At 40.3% G+C, this 23704-nt stretch overlaps 2 protein-coding genes across 3 annotated transcripts in view; both read left to right on the plus strand.

Moving 5' to 3' along the window:
* Positions 1 to 1517: 1517 nt before the first annotated feature.
* On the plus strand, positions 1518 to 11896 carry slc30a8 (solute carrier family 30 member 8). The gene is made up of 10 exons (XM_082520491.1): positions 1518 to 1936; positions 2035 to 2146; positions 6731 to 6897; positions 7263 to 7409; positions 8848 to 9001; positions 9115 to 9281; positions 9398 to 9510; positions 10271 to 10376; positions 10470 to 10604; positions 11093 to 11896. The coding sequence occupies exons 2-10, from the start codon at positions 2073 to 2075 to the stop codon at positions 11236 to 11238; spliced, it is 1209 nt and encodes a 402-aa protein (XP_082376617.1). The 5' UTR covers positions 1518 to 1936; positions 2035 to 2072; the 3' UTR covers positions 11239 to 11896.
* A 6344-nt stretch (positions 11897 to 18240) lies between these two features.
* The window catches only part of med30 (mediator complex subunit 30), a 44391-nt gene continuing 38927 nt past the window's right edge, over positions 18241 to 23704 (plus strand). The window contains exons 1-3 of one of the 2 annotated variants that reach the window (XM_082521727.1): positions 18241 to 18326; positions 18880 to 19163; positions 20942 to 21100. In XM_082521727.1, coding sequence (XP_082377853.1) covers positions 18978 to 19163; positions 20942 to 21100 — 345 coding nt within the window. In that variant the 5' untranslated portion in view covers positions 18241 to 18326; positions 18880 to 18977. Of the gene's footprint in view, positions 18327 to 18492; positions 18596 to 18879; positions 19164 to 20941; positions 21101 to 23704 lie in introns of those variants that run through there. The other variant, XM_082521728.1, reaches the window with a different exon arrangement.

The raw sequence follows: 23704 nt of genomic DNA on the forward strand, positions 1-23704 counted from the left end.
GCTACCTGCCAGAGAGCAGCAGGTAAGCGCATGGTCCCTCCTGCTAGCCCTCAATGTCTATGTGTATTTAAAATTGAGAGGTGGGCAACGATGCCAGGGGTGGGGTGTACACCCTGATGGTACTTTGGATTCCGTGTATCGTGCCCACCCCCAAGATCCTATATGTATGTGTAATGAGAGTGTGAGTAATGTGAATGTCTAAGTTGTGGTCCTGCTCTTTGGAACCATCCGAACGCTGATCTGAGGTCAACTGGAACAAACTCAAAACCTTTTTATTCTCACAGGCTTACTGTTCAAAACTTTATATATGTGTGTGTTAACTTCTATTTTATGTTTTCATAAAGTTTGTTTTGTTTGTGTTTTTATTGCCTTAACACTTCGCAGACCTACACTGGTTTATCTTAAAGGAATGTACTGTATAAATAAATTATCATTGCGATTGATCACCACCTTGTAGGAAGCTTAATTTTGAATTAAAGGTTTAATTCAATCAAAAGAAAGAAAAAAAATACTAATGTTTGCCCTGTGATTGCTCCAATCTGTACTCATCCCACCACCTCCTCAAAGGGAAGCCAACTTCTCCATCTTCTTCCATTTCCTTCCCCTGACCTCGCCTCCTCCACTCTCTTTACCACCGTTCTCTTCATCTATTATCACCTTCTTATCCCAGCAGATCAGCTATTCAAAATCATTAAAAAAAAAAAAAAAAAGCAATCTCTATGATCGATCAGATTAAAAACACTGTTACTGCCAACTGATAACGTATCAGCATTTACTCAGCAGGGCTAACGCTTTTAATGCCAGTTATTCTTTCAAACATTTCATCCGAGTCCGAGTTTTTCTTTTAACATCATTTTGATAACTAAAGCGAATGAAGACACACTTTAAAAATAGAAACATAGATCTAAATTAATGAAGTGTAGACATGTAGGTCTGTTTAGTGGATCCTTGTCGCCATCTTCTGGTATTTTTTTTTTTTTGAATCAGTCGCCAAAACAAAAGCGAGACTAAGTTTTTTAGAAAGACTTGCTACCCATCCACTATCTTGAAACTCCCCCGGGGCTGTTATTGGCTCATTACCGATCCAAATAAAGAATAAACAAAATAAAAAACATCACCGACATAGCTGCTGTTTAATCCACCCACAGATTGAAAATTAGTGTCGTTTTTCTTTTCTTTACCTGTCAGCTCCACGCGAATATTTCTTCCTTTTTTTCTGTTTCTGCAACTCAGTCAAAGCTGTTCAGGTTGAACTAATAATATGCTCCACACTGCCAATAAAGACTCAGTGTGAGTGGCTGTTTCCATTCAAAGTGAAAAATAAAGTATCTCATTGATAAGTTAATTCCACTGTACGTGCAGGTGCTTGGGAATCTTTCGGGGGTTAAAATCGGGGTGTTAAGTAAGACTGCTTTCATCGGAGACGAGTTTTGCTGAATTTGGAAATAATGGCTAAGTGATAACGCAAGAGGAAAGGGCACACGGCCCGTGTGGTTTGATTATGTAATCAGTGAGTGCCGGCTGATCAGAGGAGGTGGGCGGACCCCGAAGAACTCGAGCGGTAGTTTGGGATGTGTGAAACAGTGAAATCCTCTCCCGATTAGTGAATTAATAATCAAAGCTGAATTTGGGTTTTAAACACAAAATATTCATTAGCTTTAGGAAATTCAGCTTCGCCCCAAATTATTTCCCTTTAATATGTTACATTTATTACAGAAGTGTGTCTGTTTTGGACCCCATGTGTGCCATCACCTCCCCCGCCGTCCTTCGGGCCGGCCGGCTCTGCGTTTGCACACGGTGCAAAGCGTTAGTCACAAGATTGCATCAAAGTCTTTGCGCCTTGCACCCCAATTCGTTAGAGAAGACATCCAGCGGCCGCTGAAAGACGTCTCAAGAAGGCACAACTCAAGATCAGAGAAGAAAACAAAGATTTTAAGTGAGATAACTGAACATTAATATATATATATATATATATATATAATTATTGTTTTTACTTCTTTTTTATGTTTGTTTAAATACGTTTTTTTTTTTTAGTCTGAGTATTTTTCCGACTGTCTGAGAAGACAGCAGTCATGTTTAAAAGCAAGGATCCAGAGAATTTTCACCTGGTGTCAGAAGAGAAGAAGAGATACAGCACACCGGAAAGGTAAACGATTAAAGTTTGTCTTAATAGTGTTTCAGATTAGAGTAGAGGAACATGTGATTCCCTGTTTCCAACAATAAACAGGTGAATAAAAACAAGCTTAAAAATATTCATTGTGCTTGAAGGTTTGGTGTTAAATTGTATTTTAAATCAAAAGAAACAGAAAAGGGTAGTTTCAAAGTTTTACAAAGTGCTTTGGGGGAGTGTCTGCTCACGTTCCTCTGTGACCTACTGGTTTTCCACACGGGACTGGACTGGTCTGGGGGTCTGATGAGATTAGCTGTGTGCAAATGTGTGTCTGACTCGGATCATTTAGCCGGCTCTACTTCTGCTTAATAGGGAAGTGTGCACAGAGTGCAGCAGCAGCGCATAGACCCACTTTTAAACACTCGTTAATCAGCGATTGTTTGTTTGGTGTCCTCTGATGTTAATATTGTTATTGGCCCTATTATTTATTAGGTTACAAGACCAAGTCAGTTTTAGTCGGGGGGTTACAATGAGGTGTAACAATAGTCGTGCCAAAAAGTGATTTCCGGTGTTCCAGATTAACTGCTTTTATGCTAATTGGTTAGATTTGTTTACAGATTGATCATTTTCATCGAGTGGTCTTCTCTGCCAGTGTGTCATGCGGATTAACTAGTTAACCTGGAGCACCGGTATTTGCCGCTGCCAAGGACTTGGTGATCTATAATCTGTCAAGCACACCTGTCATGGATGATATCAAGTCAGATCTGAGCCAGAAAGAAGTACCGTTATGAAGTAGAATGAGCAAGCAGCTTTTGGTAAAGTGACTTTTACATATCGTTTATTTAATCCAGGTAAAACGCACACTGACATATAACAATGTAACATAACAGCTCTGTAAAGATAGTTTATGCACATTGTTGTCGAATTTGTTATTTATTTGTGGACTGCAGCTTGGTGTGTAGGTACTTGCTCATTAATAAGAAAATAATGACTTCCCAAGCGCTTTCTCCTTCTCATCCCTGTGATGCATTCACATTGCGAGCGATCGTGGCTCAAGAGTTGGGAGTTCGCCTTGTAATCGGAAGGTTGCCGGTTCGAGAATTCATAAAAGCGCTATACAAATACAGGCACTATACAAATATAGGCCATTTACCAGGCACTTAGACTGATGTTTTTAACCAACACCTTTTATTGCATGTAATGCACAAACACACCAACAGAGGGCAGTAATATCCCTTCAACATACATTGTAAAATTACTATTACAACATAGACTGGTGAAGTTATCACTGATTCTCTGTGGCTGGATTGATGCAGAGCTGACTGTTCATGGCCAGTTAGCAGAAATAACTTGATAGTAATATAATGATTAATAATACGTGATGAATTATTATATTTAAGGTGATGGTTTTGATTACAACCCCCAAAGCTGCAGGGTATAATTTAATATTTCTTTGCTAAAATATCAAAAGCCTTCCATAGATGGGAGCTCATGTTCCTCTAACAGCTGTATATACCTTTCAGCATTGATGGTGCCTTTCCAGGTTACAAATTTCAACTCGTCTGACCACAAAAAAGTGTTTCACTTAACCTCAGTCCATTTTTAATCAGCTTTGGTCCAGAGAAAACAACACTGTTACCGGATCATGTTGTTGTATGGCTCCTTCTTTGCACAACAAGTGTTCCTGAGCCCATGCAGTGATTTCCGCGTTAAAGCCCTGTTTTTGAAGCAATACTGCTCGAGGGCCTAAAAAAATCATACATTTTCACAGATTTTCGGCCTTATCGCTTACACACAGAGGTTTCTCCAGATTCTCTGATATTTTTTATTTTTTTTAAATGCTACTTACTGTAGATGAGGAGACATTCAAAGTCTTTCTCAGTTAAATCACTTGAAATGTTCTCTGTTATACTATGAATAAACTATGAATTATGAGATTTTTAAATGACTGCACTCTGTTTTTATTTACATTTTTTGCAACTTCCCAACTTTCCTGTCCTCAGCTTTCTGACCTAATTCTACTTTTTATACGAGAAATGTACTAGTACATTACCATACGGCTTGTCAAAGATTTGCTTAATCTCCAGTCCTAAATATACAAAAAGCAGTGAACATTAATGTAGCAGCACAGGTCAGCTGGTCACAGACTGTACACAAAGATGTTCACAGTTCACAAATGAAATTATGCTTGTGTTTTGTCTTTTTTTGGGGGTTTTTTTTTTTGAGTACCTCTTTTCCTCCTATTGCGCTGCTTCACCCAATCTTAGGGTTTCTCCACCTGCCAAATCCCAAACATGGTTCCAAAGCTAGAATGTCAAGCATGTGTAGGAGAAAATGGTCATCTTTGTATAGGTTATTGGTGTGACCTTCCACAACAGTCCCAATTTGCCATGATTTTCCCACCTGTTTGTCATAGTCAATGACATCAGTAGTCATGAAATGTTAACGTAGACTTGAATTACTGCACATCAAAGGCTGCGTCCCTCTTAACTCTGATCCACATCAGTTTGCTTATTGAGCAAACAAATGTACACAGGATACCAAAGCCACAGCCCTCCTCACCACACTGAACCACCCAGGAAGTCTCTTTAACACAATCACCCCCACTGCTCCTCTAACCTCATACTTAACGCTGGCTTTCGTCAGGGCTGTGTGCTAAGTCCTGTCCTTTATGCTTTGCTTTTTGTTTTGTACAAACGTGACTGCAATCCAGTGGACCCCACCAACACCCTTATTAAATTTGTAGATGACACTTGTGTTGCTGGATACTTAACTTGACATATAGATGAGGTTCAGAAACTGTCTGTGTGGTCCTCTGCAAACAACCTCAAACTCAACACCAGTAAAACCAAAGAGATGATAAAAAGTAAGGCCCAACCCTCCACTAAAGCAACAGATTATGGCTTTAAGTTCCTGAAAACTCATACTGCAGAGGCACTTAGAGGTCTGCCAAGACAGCAGAAATGGTAAAAGAAACAAAAAAAAATCCACATAGAGAATACATTTCCTGATAGTTTATGCAGAGCAGTCACATAGAGGAAAAGCTGTTGGTGGCCTTCTACCCCTCAGTCATTGTAAGTGTACTACATCAGTGTGGTACTCTGGAGAATAAACCTTTGCAGATGGTCGTCAACACTGCCCAGGAATCAAGTGACTTCCCACTGCTCTGCTTGAAGGACATCTCCAGCTCTCAGTGTCTCAGGAAGTCAAGGAAAATAATTAAACTTTTCCACCTTGGGTGGCACTTGTTCTACCTCCTACCCTCAGTCAGACACTCTAGGCATAAAAGAGCCTGACAAACATTCTCGAAACAAAGTTTTTGTTCCCCAGTTCAACCAGAACTCTCACCCCTTTTAATAGCTATTCTTTAGTGAAAGGCATCCCTTTAAGTGATTCCCTGACTGTACAAGTATGAATGTCTTCCTTTAAATCAGACTTAGGGTACATCTAGTCCTGACTGTACCTGACTGACCTGCATGCAGTCAACGGGAAAATAGGATTAAAATGTATGCGATTTGTTCATCGAGGTAACTGCATATGTGGATAGGCTAATAGAACTGGATAAAACTGTCAGGTATTACAACCCATGGCTGTCTAAATCTGACAGGAAAAAATGACTTTTGAAATGGATACAAGATAAAGCTACTGAAATGAACACAGAAATTTTGCACTGTATTATACATCAGAAAGTGTGTACGTTAGTGCTAAAAATAACCATGTTGTTGATGTTTTAACTAAAATAATTTCGTTAGGGTAAGAGCACTGAATCGCAGGACTTGGAGGATCACGAGACTGAACATGGTGACATAGCTGTCAAGCGGCTTCAATCAGGGCAAAGTGCTAAAAAGAGTATAGGACCTAAGAGCAAAAATTTGACAGTTAGAGGAAACTCAACGACATTTCAGAGCTCTCAGATGCTACACGAAAGGCAGATCTTGCATTTGCTGTTAATGTGATTAAACTTCGCGTTTCCACCTCAGATTCTGAACTTGACTGTAATATTCAAACATAAAGCAGGCTAGATTTATTTCATTGAACAAGAGAAAATAACGCAAAAGCTGCCAACGACATAATTAAAACACAAGCAGAATAGCAATGTGCCATTGCTATTAGCACATAAAGTTAAAAGTCTTGAAAATTTTCCAAAACATCCACATTTTTCCTCAGAATTGGAGATAATTTATCTGCATTTCAGGAGCAGGACCACACCGCCATACACTCCCTTTCCAGTTCTTTATCTATATATGAATCCCGCTGCACTATAAGCTGTTCTTTCTTGTTTTCATACCCCACCCTCTCTTTTTCTATCCATCTACTACTCATTAGAACGTGGGGATGTGCTCGGCCCAGGAGCCACCATCAGTCCCCTCTGAGGCCTTCCCCAAACCACAGCCTCAATTCATATTCAAGCCATCTGCCATTATCTACAGCAGATGCTGTCAAACCTAAATGAGGATGTGCTAATTAATTGTTTTGGGAAATGTTGGCATTTTCACTATAACTATTTTACATTTTTATTGCCTAATTGTAACTTATCTACCTCTAGAAGTTTTTGTTAATGTTAAGGGTTAAAAATTTTGTCCACAACTCATTGCATTCACTCTGTTTTTGTGTATCCAGTGTGCCAAACCACAACATCTTACAGAAAGATGGCACGGGTAACATTAAGCACTGCCATGACAACAGCCGTGCTCAGGAGGATCGAGAGACGGAGAGGAAAGTTGCCAGGAAGAGGCTCTACCTGGTTTCTGTCATCTGCCTGATTTTCATGATTGGTGAAATCCTCGGTGAGTCACGGTCGTTTTCTGCTTTTATTTTGTGATGATTTTTTTGTTCTCATTTTCTCGGTGCGTATCCCATGATGACAGCTGATATTTGCGTATTGTTTGTAAGTCAACAATACACGCTGCCATTTCTGTTATTTTCTGTAACCTCTGACCATCTCTGTCTTCCTTCACTCCTCGTACTTCTCTTTCCTCTCACTTGTCTGTCCTCAGCCAGCTCTCTCACACCTACTTGTGGCCACCTTACTTATTTTTCTTGAATTATATATACATTCTGTATCCCTACAAGTGTAAATCTGACATTGCTGCACTAATATACCAAGTAGTTAATCCATTTCACTAACTGTCCTGGTTCTGTCCTTCTGCAGGTGGGTATTTCGCAGGCAGCCTTGCGGTGATGACAGACGCTGCCCACCTGCTGGTGGACTTAACCAGCTTCATCATCAGCCTGTTATCCCTTTGGCTCTCCTCCAGACCAGCTACACACAAACTCAGCTACGGCTGGCATCGTGCAGGTACATTCATTACAGGATGCGTCTTCCAGTTAGTATGTAATTTATTTGAGCTTTTCTTTATTTTATTCATTCCTTTGCAACTTAATTTTCACCAACATGGCATGCAAAATAAGTGGATGTCACTGCAAAATAGCAGAGCTTTCAGTGCCATATGCTAGGAGTTACATCCTGCATCCACACATCACAGATATATTTATAAAAGATCACATCATAGTCTCAAACTAAAAGATTTTTTTTAACTTGATAGATTATACTTTGATACCTTTTTATATTGTTTGTTTTACATTTTGTGTTTTTATGTTTATGTAATGTCGTAAACATAAAATCATTAAAAGCCACAAAAGGTTCAGTTTCTTTTAAATTCGTCAGTTCCTGACCAGTTTCAGGAACACAGCTTACCCCCAAAACATTCTTTTGGGTAAGCTGTGCCTGTAGCAACTTGTGATTTAGCTGTTTAGTACCATTGATTCCTCCTGCACATTTTCGGCTACGTTTTCTCTGCAGTTTTTAAATTTATCAGGGAGAGAATAACCATCATCATCTCAATATAAAGACTAATAATCATAGCATCGATGTAAGCTGCAAAAGATGCTTTTAATTGTGACTGTTGCAGAAACAATGAAAAATGGTTTAGCAGCATAAACCCAAAATAAATAACAATATAAAAATGTGGAAAAAATATATGAACAATATAGTGCAAAACTGAGTCAGTGGAGTGTATTAAAACCTGCTCTAGTACAGCGGTCTCCAACCTTTTTTGCGCCATGGACCGGTTTTGCCCGACAATATTTTTACGGACCGGCCTTTAAGGTGTCGCGGATAAATACAACAAAATAAAACCAGTACTGGTACCGAAAAAAAGAAGATTTATTCATAACACACGTGAAAAGACCCAGGAAAACCGAGTTAACGATAAAAACGATAACAAAATAACGCTAAAAACCCTGAAAACCATACATTTCACACCTGAGCCTCAACTCTCGCGGCCCGGTACCAAACGTTTCACGGACCGGTACCGGTCCGAGGCCCGGGGGTTGGGGACCGCTGCTCTAGTATACTTAAAAGTGGAGCTGGACCAGTTCCTCAATCAAGAACTCACAAATGCCACCAAATTCCTGGAGGGAGGTTGCTGAAGCTATCGGAATATGGAGGTGAGGGAATATAGAAAGAAGTGGAATAACTTGAGGCACAAATATCTTTACCTCTGGGGAAAAAACAAACTGGCTACAACAAAAAGCGGGGACCCGTGAGGGAAAAGAGTATCTGTATTTTATTTGTTTCTATTTTCCCGTCTAGATCAGGTCTTACTGTGTGTATTTTTATCAAGTCATCTTCTCTAACTGCATATTGAAATTTGAGCAATTTGCTGTTTCTTGTTGTTTCCAGCAGTGTGCATGACTGCAGATCCTGTCTCTCTCCTTGTTTCTTATTAATGCAGAGATCCTGGGTGCGCTGCTGTCTGTTTTCACCATCTGGCTGGTAACAGGAGTGTTGGTTTACCTGGCCGTGGAGCGCCTCATCAGTGATGACTACACCATCGAGGGAGATATCATGCTCATTACCTCCGGTTGTGCTGTGGTGGCCAATATCATGTGAGTAAAGTGAAGGCTTGTTCGTTTTGGAGTTTGTGATTTAATTAAAGCCATTGCAGAAAGGAAGGCAGCACTTTTCTTGAACTCTTGAAGAATGGTCCTTCTCTCAACAGCATGGCGGTCGCCCTTAATCAGTCCGGCCACGGCCACAGTCATGGTGGGCTCAGCTTTCATGGGCATGGTCACAGTCACAAGAAAGGAGGAGACAAGAATCAGATCTCAAACAGCACACACTCGAGTGATGACTGTACGGATGTAGAGCAAAATCATGGTGATCACGGTAAGTAAAATAACGTTTTTTTATGCCATTTTAATATTATAGGTCATTATCCTCATATTAAAATGGAAGAAAAATGCTTTCTGTAATTGATTTTATTGTTATTCTTCTTCTGCCAGGACGGAGAGCTCAGCAGGCCAATGCAAGTGTGCGAGCAGCTTTTGTGCACGTGTTGGGAGATCTTCTCCAGAGCATCAGCGTGCTCGTCAGCGCCATCATCATCTTCTTCAAGGTAAGGCCTCTCTCTTTCTGTTTGCACACACAGTGTGACCCAACAGTTTAAAACAATTTAAAAGTTACTACTGAAGTTGTGGATGTTATTTTGATAATTATTAGTCCGAAATGTTCATACACCCAGTAGCTAGTCGCGTGCAGCGTACAGTGGCTTTGATGTAACAATTCCTGCATTATTTTTAGCTTCCAACGCTCAATATTCTCAGCACTAAAAACACATTCCCCCCTGAGAAATGTCAAGCAGCACAAAGCCGGGGCTGTTTCCAAAAGGAAAGATGGTACCATGTTCACTGTTCACGTGCTGTTCAGTCATTTCGTGCCTTTCTGCAGAGTCCTCAGTGAGTCCTCAGTGAGCCCAGTGTGTTGTAGTTCTTTTCCCCAGACTGTCATTACTGCCAAATTAAGGCCTCCTCTTATATAAGATGTAATTAATTACCACTGTCCCGTGTTCTTTAATGAGAAGCAGTTGGGGCCTTTTTTCCTCTGTAACTGGTGCAGATTTTTACACTGAGAAACTGAGCTCTAATAAACAGAACTTTTTCATAAATAGCAGTTGTATAGCAGACGGTGTTTTTCAGCTTGGAAAACTGACAGCACCATTAATGGTGTTACTGTCTGCCTCAATTGGAAAGCACTTTGGGTCAACTCCTGCTGGTTTTAAATGAGCTATGTAAACCGAAGTGAATTCACTAATATAAATGAATTTGTTTAATTAAATATTTCTGCTATAACTCATTTTCTCCGTGCTTCTCTTTCAGCCAGAATATAAGATGGCTGACCCCATCTGCACGTTCGTGTTCTCCATCCTGGTCTTATGTACCACCTTCACCATCCTGAGAGACATCCTTCTTGTCCTGATGGAAGGTGAGGCTAAAATTACTAAATCAACACTGCAGTGCAGTGCTAATGTTTTCATTGGAATCAGAGTCTGATTTGTCTTTTCTATCCATGCCTCAGGTACTCCGTCGGGGGTGAAATACAGTGAGGTGCGAGACGGCTTGTTAGCGGTGAAAGGTGTTACAGCGGTCCACAACCTTCACATCTGGGCCCTCACCGTGAACCAGGCTATGTTATCGGCACATGTAGCCATAGGTAAGAAAGAATTGGGGGGGAATGCTACTTGATGGGTTCTTTATTAATCTGGATGTGATTAATAATATCGTTAGTAATCACATCCATCGTCTATGATGTAGTCTACGGGGAAGACAATGGATGGTATAAGAGGACATACACTATTCTGCCAAGATGGCAACCACTTAGGGTGAGACATATGCACTATTCCACGCTCAGCTTTTTAAGTAATATGGATACACCATCTGGGTACTTGTAGAGGACTTTAAATAGCTGTACTTGATGGTATGAATGTACTTGTGCACTCAAAATAGTAAGTGCAAGACTGGAACAACATAGTCTGGAATAAAAGCAAATTTTAGTTAGATAGGTTGCTACTATGTCTCAGCCTTTTGTTCTTCCTGGTCATCCTTGACCAAAAAATAAAGCTCATAGATGCAATATAAATACAAAAGGTGACTAACATTTGGTTTATCACCAATCCCTTTGTTTTCCTCTCTCCTCCACAGATGAGTCAGTGGATGCTCAGACTGTCCTCAGGGAAATGACACAGGCTTGTTTTGCCTCCTACAAATTCCACTCCGTTACGATTCAGATGGAGAGGCAGGCCGACCTGAAGCCTGGGTGCACACTGTGTGAGGACCCTAAGAAGTAGGAACCCGCCGTAAATCTTCATCTGATCCCAGCGAAACAAAGCCAAGATTTGTCTGCTGTGGCGCATGTGTCGATGGCAGTCGGCGCTGCTGCTGGGGACCTTGAGGGCTTAGTGACAAACTTGCACGACTGTGTCTAGAGTGCCTTTGTATTGACAGACCTAAAGAAATGTTTAAAAGAGCAATGAGGGTGGCTTTTGAATGCAAACGATTTTACGGGAAACACTAATGTCCCCCCTCCTTTGGGAAGTTTTATCCATTCGTAGGTATAGTTTTCATGATCAATTTCTGCTTTTAAAAGTGTTCATTGTGAAACTGAAATCACTGAGGGGTCTATGCAAAACTGCAGTTCAAAAGTCTCGTGTCAGTGATACAGGGTGTTGTGGTTTTGTGTGATTAAGCAATTATTCACTTTATTGACCTCAGACATCTGATACAAACCATCATTTGCACATTCTATCATAGTATGTTTTTCTATACACTGACTGTTATACCAGACTCCTGAGTGTAGTTTCATACATGATGTCAACACTTCTTCAAACTTTGCATAAGTAAGGTGGAAAAACTCAATAAAATATTCATGTTTTTCAAATACTCTGTATTCTGAGTTTTGCTCTGTGTCAGTGGAATAAGAAATGCATCTTGGGGGGAGGGGTTGATTTCCACCATAACTAACCCCCACCTTTTTGACCTTGAGCCAATTTGCAGTTTTCAGTAAACCTCGGGGGCTGTTTCGTTGTACCACCAGCCTCTGGCATGCTGCAGACAATCAGATATTAATGGCTTGTGTGAGTTTGACCTTCGTCTATCCACCTGTGTCCTGCAGTGTGAGCTGCAGGTGTCCTGAGCTTCAGTGGCGTGGACAAGGTAATCATTAATAACAACTGACGTGTGGCTGGCTGGTGCCAGCTAAATCATTCATTTTATATTTTTAATGGACATATTATTTATTGTATTAAATAAAGCATTAATAAACATGCTAATAAGATAAAACTCCTTTTTTTTTTTTTTTTTTTGGTTGACTAGCTACTTGCTCACCGCTTGATTCAAGTTTTGTAAATCTGTTTTCACGTTTTCCACAACCAAAGACACATAAACGAGCACATTTCAAGTCCAGTCATGCTTAAGCAAAAACTACAGCCCCCACTCGGACACGGATGACACCACCTGTCCATTATTTTTAGAAGGACAGCTCAGTAGGCCTCTGAGGTGTTCTCATCAAGGTTGTTACTTTCTTTTTAGATCAAACTAAATGATCATACAGTCGAAGAGGAAGAAAAAAGCAGCTCACAGTTCAGACTTTTAGGTTGGGTTTTTTTTGTTTTTTACTTTATTGTGCTTTTTAAACTCTTGAGTCTTAAATGGTGACTAAACATGCAAATCAGAAAAATAATAACAGAGGTGATAAATTGCAGCCTGAAATAGAACCTAAACAAATTAAAATCTCTGAATGGGAACACTGATGTAATGGTTTAGTGGACTGCATTCTCATGTTTGTAACGAGTGGTTATTTGAGTTACTGTTACCTTCCTATCAGCCTGAAGCAGTCTGGCCATTTTCCTCTGACATCAAGAACTGCTGCTCACTGGATATTTTTTCCCTAGAGATGGTTATGGAAAAATCCCATCAGATCAGCAGTTTCAGACCAACCCATCTGCCGCCAACAACCATGCCACATTCAAAATCACCTAAATCACCTTTCCTTTCATTTCTGATGCTCAGTTTGAACTTCAGGAGATCATCTTCATCATGTCTGCATGTCTAAGTATTGATGTATTGAGTTGCTGCCATGCGACTGGCCGATTAGACATTTGCATTAACAAGGAGTTGAGCAAATGCACCTCATAAGGTGGCTCGTAAGTGTATACCCTCCCTTTTGTTTTTATCTGTTTGCAGCTTGTGAAACAGAGCAGGAAATTCCTCTAGGACTGCAGGACTCACAGACACACAAACTAGGAGGAGTGCCAAGACCGAATCCCAAGACACAAAACACACTCACTTGCAGATAAAAACAAGAGTAGGTTAAAAGACACTGAAAAGACAAGGGAGACCTGGGGTGTATACACACAGATACTACGTGGAAAAATCGGAGTAGTGGAAACGTGTGAAAAATGAAGAGCTGAAACTAATCAAAGGCAATGGGACAAGAGGGGTAAAACTAACTATAAAGCACAAAAGACTATCAAAACAGCACAGGAACCAGCATGACATAGAAACAAGTACCACAAAGACAAGATACAAGGGAACATGGGGGTACCAGTAAAAACGGAAAATAAACTACATCTCTAACCGCAACAGTCTTACTTTAAAAAAAGGTACCAAAACTAAGAAACGTAAAGAGTAAACTGAGAAAACAATTAAGGAAATTATACCGGAAATATCTACCCGAAAAAACGTCATTCAAAACTCAAAACGTAATGAGCACAGGAGTCTACACTCGCCTAGAAAGGAAGCACAACTAAGAACAATGAAACTCATCCCAGGACCTACATATTAATAGAAACCCCTTAGACAACAGCCACAAAACCCCAGGTCCATGATAGTTTGTGTTTCTATCTTCCCCTATGCTCCAAGGCTCCTGGGTCTTTTTAGTCATTTTAGGACGTTTGCAGCTCAATCAAGTGATCATTTTTTCTAATGTCTTACGCCTCAGTGTACTGCATTTGGGTCCTCTCTTCTCCTTACGTTGCTTTTTTATTTTCTGGTCTTGGCTCTGTATGATGCCACTGAGATGAGATACTCCAGATCAGCTCATTTCAGGCACATAGCTCTGGCAGTAAAACCTGCTTACTGTTAGCACTATCACTGTTTAAATATTTTGCTTCCAAGAGGCAGCCAATCAAATGAAAACAGCCTTAAAGGGAGGGTGGCCTAACAATGATTGATTAAAGGATTATTATTTTGAACTCTAAATCATCAAAACTATTATGGCAGAATCCAAAAAATATATATTTAGATGGAAACGAGAGTACCCCTTTAGATTGTGTTTACTCAAGGCTCTTTGTGATGTGTCTCAATCAGCCTCATGGTAGCAGTTTGGGATTCAGAGTGTTTCTGAAAGAGTCACCAACCATGTCATTGACACATAACCTACTCTGCCTCCTTAGCCACAGGTATTGTAATACCTAATGAAATGACATTGAAATGTCAGGTAATAAGACTATAGCTGCTGAGTGGAGTGCTTCTAACATGCCTGCCTGCTTTGGCAACCTCACTCACACCCATAAACTGTCCTGCCTCTCTGCTCTTGTAGCGCCGGGTGTGCTGATCTCATTCTTTGTAAGTGAATTTTCTGAGAACAGCTGAGTGGACTTTACATGCTGCTGCTTTCAGAGCAAGCCATTGTACTCCCTGCTCTCCATCTGAACTTAGCCCTGCAGGGATCAGATCAGTGTGCATTTAATTAAAGCATAGGTAATGCACTAGGTGGATAGATAATCCATTTTAGTTACGATACCCCCTCCGCTCATAATTATTACACTGTTTCTATTTCCCTATAAGGGGTGATCAGGTCGCCTGTTGGCCTTCCTCTCCACTCTATCTGTCTCCATCTTTCTGTCGTGCATTCTCATCAGGCTCCTGCAGAACTGACTACATGATGCGGTACTGCAAGCCTGTCGTCACTTTCATGGTAATCTGTGCTGCTTGATTGTGTGCTGTTGCATGTAATCAGTAGAGATGGCACGATACTACTTTTTTATGTCCGATACCGATACCGATATCATAAATTTGGATATCTGCCGATACCGATATGAATCCGATATAGTGTTTTTTAATCAACAAAACTGTTTTTTAAAATATCTTGCTGCATTTTGCAAGTCTGCAAGTTCATACTCAAGTTTAAAACAACAACTACACTAAAGCTATTCTGTTATACCTGTATACAAAAAAAATATTTCATAGTTCAGCAATACTGATCAATCTAATAAACTTAGACCTACACCATCCTCCCTATTCTGGTATTTTAAAGAGTACTTAGCGTAAATATTAAGCAACCTAACTAATAGGGTTCCAACTCCCAGCAACAACAAAAATAAATAAATAAAAAATAGGGAACCACCCTCACGCGCCACCTCATGATGCTTAATCGACGTAATCAACCTTAATTTGATGCAGTGTGAAAAAAAATGCACAGAAATCAATTATTTTTCAAGAAATATTAAATAGATTCAACATCTTTCTTCAACAAAATTGCAGACTGCACAGATGGTACCTTCCCAAAGGAAAAAGCACTATAGCTTACTAGGGTATATATATTAGACTTAATAGTCACTATATACAGTAATTGACTTCTATTCATTTTACATCAAATTAAAACTTTGTGTGTCAGATAATTATTTATTAAAAGCTAGACATTTTAAATGAGAATAAGAAAGAAAAGTATGTCTTTGTGCCCCCTTTTCCCTGTTAATGCCCTATCGGTCCCCCTGGCTAAACTTTGCTAGATCCGCCCCTGCACAGTTACGTCAGCTGTAGAAAAAGATCCTGGTGTAGAAAGTAATATTAAATAAATTCTAACAACAGCTTATCAAGCTTAAACGTGCTGCTGTTGTTCAGCCGCTGGTTTCCTCTTTCTGGTGCAAAGTGGGCCAAAAACAAAGATGGACTCACGACAGAAAAGCCGATCAGCTGATCATTTAAGCAGTTTCACGATTGAAGTAGCAGCCAGAGAGCGAGAGGCAGTCGCTCGTTAAGCTTAACGCAGGAATGCTTTACAAACATTCAGAGATGGACTTACACACTTGCTTTACTTCTCTCGGGGATAACTTTGTCGGAGATGAAATGCCGGGTTGCTAGCGAAGCTCCAAATGCTATCCAGACCACAGGTCCCGCATGCCACAGCACGTGATGCATATTGCTCCGACGTGCTAACGTTCTGAGGCGAGTTACGGCGTGTTGCAAGTTTTGTGAGGTGCTTTCGTGATATTTAATGGATCGGATTACATTTTTTATTTTTCTCCGATATCCGATCCAGTCATTTAGGTCAGTATCGGACCGATACCGATACGTAATATCGGATCGGTCCATCTCTAGTAATCAGTCTCAGTTGTGTTTTCCGTGAGTTTTCGTCCTGCTGCTCATCAGTGACGGTTGGAACTGTTCAAACAAACACACAGTTGAGTAAATACGAAGTTGTTAAGATTTCTGAGAGCCATGCCTTATGATGAATGAAGGTCTTTTATATTTTTATTTTGTTGCAATGAGGTTTGATTACATCAACAAGAGTGGGCCCTTTGGAATCAATACGTTTTTCATCAGCTCGTTTTGATGTGATCAATACATTCTGCTGTTTCTCTATTCACTTTGAACAGTGAGGACAGATGAGCTCTTGGTTGATCAGGGCCTGGAGACAGCTGTCTTCTTTAGGATTTGGGACACATTTACGTTATACAATACTGTGCAAAAGTCTCAAGGCACCCTTATTTTTTGTATTTTGCCAGGAAAGTGGGAAGGAGCTGCAGCAGTCACAGTCAAACATACATGGAAAGGTTGAAGTTCAATATTTGGCGTGACCATCTATATTCTTCAATACAGCCTGAACTCTATTAGGCAAGCTTTCTTGTCATTTCTTTAAGCAGTCTTCAGGCTTTTTGAAGGATTTTTAAAGCTCATATTTGGATGTCGGCTGCCTTTTGTTCTGTTCTGTGGTGGGATGCTCTCACACTGCTTCAATAATGTTGAGATCTGGGTTCTGCCACTTCTTCTTTTTGAATTTTTGTTGATTCAACTGAAGAAATAAGAACAAATGACGTATTTTTAAGACAAACAAAACAAGCAAACAAAAAATCTGTCTCCTCTGAAGCAAAATATAAAGAAGTAAGGGCCGACTCAAGGGTTTTGCACACTCACTCAAACTTTTATATTTTCCATCCTTCTCCTAAAGTTGCATCGTTAATCAGCAACATAGCAATATGGGAAAACGTATTCATCTCGCTACCTGCCTCCACCCACTCACCATCGCTGCTTCCTCTTTCCAATTAAGCTCACCAAGACATGCTGGATGATTATGGAGGAACTTATTTCCAAAAGGCATGCCTCAGTTAGTCTGGCGCTACAGCAGATGGGGATTGTGAGAGTAACACTCATTCATCCTGGCAAGCTAACCAGCACTCTGTCTGCAATTAAGAAGTTGTGGGCAGTCAAGTGAACTCAGTGTTTTTCGCATCAGTATTGCATGTTGCTGCTAAAAAGAGTGGGAAAAAAGACTCTGGGTTACCATTACATAAAGTGTGTTACTGATAAAAGAAAATTGAAATCCAGCCCATGGCCCTAAATTTCAGTGAATGGTGTATATTAAGTAATAGCATCCTAATCTACTTTTTTCAGCCTCATTCAAGCCTAAAGGTAAAACCTTTCCTTTTTTCCCCCCCTTCTTTTTAAAAAAGAAATAAATAAAACTCTTATTTCTAGTGTCTGTAAGTCACTAGTAGGGCAGTAATTCTGCAGCACATGCTGAGGAAGCAACCTTGGACAGCTTGCTGTCTGTTCGTGACACCTCTTGTATTTCAAATTAATTATAATTCTGATGGCTCAAAAAACAATCCAAGCACAACTGTACAGTAGACTATAAATAATGGATGGGTAGATGCACTGAGGGATTTAATTTAACACAGAGTAAGGGAAAGAGAATGACCCATGAGAAGCAATCATGTGGCGTAAATTGGCCTGGGGGCTGATGAACTCAGATGTGTGGTAGTGATGCTGTTATAAAAAAAATGAGCCAGTATGTGTCGCTCTTACCCCAAGTAGCCCGAACACATTTTGGTGTGCGCGTTGCTTTACCGTAATGTTTTCATGCCTTAGAAGCATTCAGAGGGAAGCAGTAGTTGACCAAAGGCATATTTGATATTAGTACATGTCCGTTATAACATCTTATTCTCGTTAAAGTTATACCAAATTAAAAAATAAATAAATATATACACACACACACACACACACACATTTTCACGTTTCGCTTCTATTACATTGTTTACAACCCAAAATAACGGCGTCAACTTAAGACTTCTCGCGATAGTTGCAGCAGCAGCTGAGATCCCTGGAGCAGAGGGATTTGACATGTCAACAAAAGAGATAAATTATCACCACACAGGTAACCTAACATGTTGTAATTGTGCCGGTGAGCAAACATGAATACTCTCTGTGAGTTGATGTGGTAGAAAAATTATATATATATATATAAAAAAACCCACAAAAAATAAACGTAGAGAAAGCGAGAGTGTCGTATGGTGTGACTGTCCACTTAGCTTTTGTGACAATCACTGTACTTTTACATGAGCGATGATTAACCCGTTACTCTATTTCATGTATCTGGGTGTGTCTTTCAAAGCTCGGGGTGGCATTTGAGAGACTTGTACTGATGTGAGTTATCGTTTAAATAGATTCAAATCCGCGTAGATAACTTATTTTAAAGGCTATGGCGTTAGCACAGAGACTAACGCGTTGTTTTTGTTACTTTTTAGCACTTGTGGAGTTTTTATATAGCTGAAAATATGTTTTTATCAAACTTTAGCCTAGCTAAAAGCTAAGCTGATATTGCTAAACTCTATGCTGTTGAGTATTCACAAAGCAAGCGCAATGACCAAGACTTCCTTTAACTTCTCTAAATTTCCTTCTCTTTATCCTCTTTAAATTGCTCCCTAAAGGCATGTAAATGTCTCCTGGTGTGGAATAACCTGACAGGGAAACACGTGAACCTCCCTCCAATCCATCCTCTCCAGCAGCATCGTCACCTGCAGTCTCCATGACGACCCCTCCTCTCGTGTCACCTTTTGGCGGGCAGCCGCCACCTCAGCAGCAGCAACAGCAGCAGCAGGCTCAGGCAGCACGGGACGTCAACACGGCCTCGCTGTGTCGCATCGGTCAGGAGACGGTCCAAGACATCGTCCTCAGGACCATGGAGATCTTCCAGCTCCTCAGAAACATGCAGGTATGGTCACGTTTGTAGCTCTAGAACCAATGTGAGACTCTTAAGTATGACACAAGATGAGTAAAATTAAAGGTTTGGACACGCTGTCATGAAAACAGACCAGCCAAAAGATGTAAGGGGGAAAAAAAGAGATACTAACATAACATGATGACTATTATTCTAATAACAAAGCAAATGCCAGTCAGGATGGCAGTTCTTTATCAACACATTTTGATGCAGGATTTAAAAACAACAGGATGCCTGCAGTCTTGATGGTAAATGGGAGACGACCACAGCCAGCAAGAAGCGCAGTGCAGTTAAAAGGCCAAAATCACTTGATTTGAGAAGCCTGCAGAGGCAGTTTAAGGTTCATTAAAATAATGTGGCATGTAGATTGTATTCTGAAAGAATTTGGCAGAAAGTACAAAGATGTAAGGAAGCTTTTAATCAGTGTCTAGGCTCCAAATATGCCTTTTTCACAAATTACATTTTGACAACTAGGAGCAGGAAAAGTACAGACCCTTTTTTATGCCTTCAATCATTAAGGCAGGGAAAATACATATTAGCATAAGGCAGTGCCTCTTAAATCTGGGGACAGGAACCACAGCATAAAACTGAAGTTAAATTAATATCACTTTAAAAAAATGTTGTTTGACAAAATAAACAAGAGTTTGCTGATGTGATTCCAATCACCTTTACTTCCCAATTTTCAGTTGTTAATGATAAAAATGAGGCATGTGGGGGCCTGCCACGCAAAAATTGGAGAACTGCAAGCAGATCTTGTTCGTCTTTCTTGAGATAGGAAGTTTTTTTGGATATTTTAATTGCTCAAAGTTCAGCTTACTGTCAGGAATTTATGACCAGAAGTGCATTTTTCCATGCAGCAATGTGATATGACAACCATTGTCAAAGTGATTGCGATAAATCCAACACTGGCTAAGCAAGGATGTTGCCTTTGTGTGGTTTCCTCCTGTGTTTGCAGGGCTTTGTTTATGTTGTCATAACAAAGAAGGAGCGCTCGTAGATAAGACTCATGAAGTCATCCTACATATATCATTGAGCTGAACGTATTGCTTTTATGTCAGATGTGTTAGTGCACTTTCCTTCCAAATGTTTTCTTTTATTTCCAAACAGTGCATCAGTCTTTACTGCATTTAAGTGCCAGCGGATGCTTGTTATTATTCCTTGAGATCATTTATTTGTGCATTAGCTTGGTCTGCAGTTCACATGTAGTTCAGCTTTGACCTCATCTTAAAGATGCAACTGGAATGAGTTTATCGTGGATGTCTGCCTGCTCCTCCGAGACGCCGCTCCCGCACCTTGTTAAGATCACAGCCAGCAAGATGGGCCGAGCGAGCGCGACCTCAGCCGCAGAATGCACAAACAGCATTGTTGTGACTTGTTTTTTTAGATCACAGGCCGCCTTTATACTTGTAAAAATTCCTCATGTGTCTTCTCCTCCCTCCACTCCTTCCGTCTCTCTCTGTCTGTCTCAGTTTATGTTTGGTGCTTTAAATTGTGATTATTAAAACCACATGTCATATTGTTGCAGGATCACAAACGTGTTAAACACATTTTAAAGCGTCTTTTCAGACTGATGGCTCCCGTTCTTAAGTAGAAAGAACACTATCACTTTTTTATCAGAGGATTTCCTAATGCTTTCTTATCAGCTGGGGAACAACAGAGGCTTCGTGATGCTTTGGCAGTCAGTGAGGATCAATAAGTTTAGCTTTTTTATTAGCACTAAGAAAATTCTAGTACTTTATTTAACACAGAGTTTCCCCGTTGGTTCTTCTTAGCTGCCTAATGGAGTCACTTACCACCCCAACACCCACCAGGACAGGCTGGGGAAACTCCAGGAGCATCTACGAACGCTTTCTGTGCTCTTCCGCAAGCTGCGCCTCGTCTACGATAAATGCAACGAAAACTGTGCCGGCCTCGACCCCATACCTCCAGAGGTGAGACACGACAACACTAAGAAATATGCTAATCACAGCTTTCTCTTACTGACGTTATTGAATTTCTGTTAAAAGTTGGTAAAATAGTCACATTTGTGAAACTTCCTTCCATTTCCAAAGGAAACCCGTTGTGCTTTTTCCCCATTTCCTGTCACATATATACACACAGTTATATCAGTTATTTTATACCACCAGTGGTGCACTTTCCATAATTATTAAAAATAAAGTTGTGAAGTTTATTAATGAAATGTTTTTGCAACATTCATCAATACAAAATATTTCAGAAGAAACATGTAATAATGAAGAATGTGTCAAAATACAGTCATACAAACGGGGGGAAAAAATTAAAGAAGATTAGAAAAGCATAAATGTAAGCTCCAAATGATTGAACAGTTGGTGTATTAATATAAAACAGAGTCATGAAAGTGCAGCATCAAGAATGAAAATACAGTGCAACTCAGTAGTTAACAATAAAATAAAAAAGCCTTAAAGGTTTAAAAGAAAAGTAAAAAGTTATAAGAAAGCTTGCCGATATATTTAAATCTTTAAAAGAGGTCTAAAAGGAAATGGCAGCAGTTTGTTACATAACAGAGGAGCTCTAACAGCTAACGCTCAGCCGCCTTCAGTCTTTTAAGTGTGAGGTGGGAACAGTTAGCAGGTTCTTACATTGGCTGGTTGGTTAGGGGACAACAGAGTGCACTTATAAATCATAAAAGGATTGACGAGGAGGGAAAATTAATCTTAAGATGAGCCTGAAACATAAAAAATGGAAAACTTTGAACTTTCCAAAAGGGCTTCTAACATTTCTTTGATCCGTATTTGCTGCACACGCCGGTCCTGTTGCAGAGACTGAAGCAATATGACGCACGTCTACAGTGGCGGCACGCACTGGTTGCATAACGCAGACAAAAGAAGCAGTTGGGATTTGTTGGCTGTGATGTGGAGGAGAGGTGATGACATTGGTGCAAGTTGATTTAAGTATACAAAAGATTGGCGTGCACCTGGGAACACTGAGATTTAATCATGGGTTGATGCATGTCAGTGCACTCGGGTAAAGGTAAGGTAAAGTTAGCCGAAGAGCTCTGTCTGATTACACACATGTACTGATGCACTGAACTTTCCAATGCATTGCCAGCATGGATGTGTGTGAGGACATAAATGTCAGACTCAGTTGGACAATAAATTGTTTTTAAGTCATTAGCTCCATATTACAAAGTCAGTGTGATATGTGATATCAGGCTATGATCTGATTAATTCACCCTGAGTGAGCGAGTGTAATGTGTCCGGCTTCCTGCAGGCTCTATACAGGCACCGCCCTCACCAAAAGTAAATAAAGTATTTGCAGTAGTGAGACATGTTGATTGTGGATTTTGTGTGTTGCTGACATACTGTCCGGAGTCCAGAGTCCACCCAGCCATGCTCAGCCTTAGAAATAACTCCTCTCCCCACCTTAAAGGCTGAGCCCGGCCAACCTATAAAGGAAACTCATTTTGGCCTCTTGTATTCGTGGCCTTACTCTTTTGGTCATTACCCAGGACTCATAATTATAGGTAAAGGTTGGATTTGTAGGTTGACTTGTAAAGTTCAGCTCTCTCTTAACCATGGCAGTCCAGTACAACGCCTATATTTCTGCTCAAACCATACCAATCTGCTGGTCCACCTCTCAATCCGTCTTCCATTCACTCATGAACAACACTCTCCCCCTCTTCACAAAAGATTAATGAAACAAACAAATAAAATTAGTGTGTAAGCAGGCCCGGATCATGCTACAAACATTCTGCTTTGGATTTGGTTAGGTATTACATGCTGAAAGGAGATTAAATGAAATACACATTACTCCCAGCTTAATATAGTTGTTACCTGATAAAACACATTGTATTATACTTTGTATTTTACATATTTTGTCCATTTGTTATTACTTTCAAGATGCTGTCTTACCTCAAATTAGGTCATGCTTTTATTATATAAAGCACACCTGCAACTGGATTTAGGTTTTACATGATGAGGCTGTAAGCGGGGAAGTGCTGATACTACATTTTAAGTTGACTGATTGATCTTTTTAGATGTGAACGTCAACAAATGCTTTATATGCTTGTCAGGATTTTTTTTTTTGTGCTTTCAGCCGTCGCCTCTTTTCGTAAAAGCTGTCTGCTAAATTAGGAAGCTGTTGGTTTAAAGGAAGTAGGCCATTGTAACTTCCATATCCCCTTGCTCATGCACACACACACCCTCTCACAAAGCTGCTCACACAAACACACACATATTTACCCTGGGGAACTCTTATCTCACCTACTCCCTCTAGGTCTGTCTTTTCTCTGCCTGCAGCAGATTCATTGGTTGTTTCAGGTGAGTCTCCAGAGCCTCTTTACTGCTGGTTACAGTCACCATCCACCTTCAGGAGCAACAACACCACTTTGCCTCTTAGCCCCGCTCCTTCTGTGCCTGCCTTCACAGAATGATTGCACAATTGTATCCCCCCCCCGACACACACATAAATGTACAACATAGAAATGCAAGTGGTGCAGTGTAACTTGGCACAATAGCATGTTTTCGCCACATGTGCAATTCCACACGCACTGGCTCGCTGGGGGTGCACTCTGTGAG

The sequence above is a fragment of the Aulonocara stuartgranti genome, assembly GCF_965226115.1.
Source record: "Aulonocara stuartgranti genome assembly, chromosome: 22".
NCBI lineage: Eukaryota > Metazoa > Chordata > Actinopteri > Cichliformes > Cichlidae > Aulonocara > Aulonocara stuartgranti.

What these genes read in the sequence shown, in the direction of transcription:
- slc30a8 (XM_082520491.1), top strand. Translation starts at nt 2,073, where the DNA reads ATGTTTAAAAGCAAGGATCCAGAGAATTTTCACCTGGTGTCAGAAGAG. An exon ending in CCTTCTTGTCCTGATGGAAG is followed by an intron (nt 10,377 to 10,469) that starts GTGAGGCTAAAA and finishes TCCATGCCTCAG; the next exon opens with GTACTCCGTCGGGGGTGAAA. An exon ending in ATCGGCACATGTAGCCATAG is followed by an intron (nt 10,605 to 11,092) that starts GTAAGAAAGAAT and finishes TCTCCTCCACAG; the next exon opens with ATGAGTCAGTGGATGCTCAG.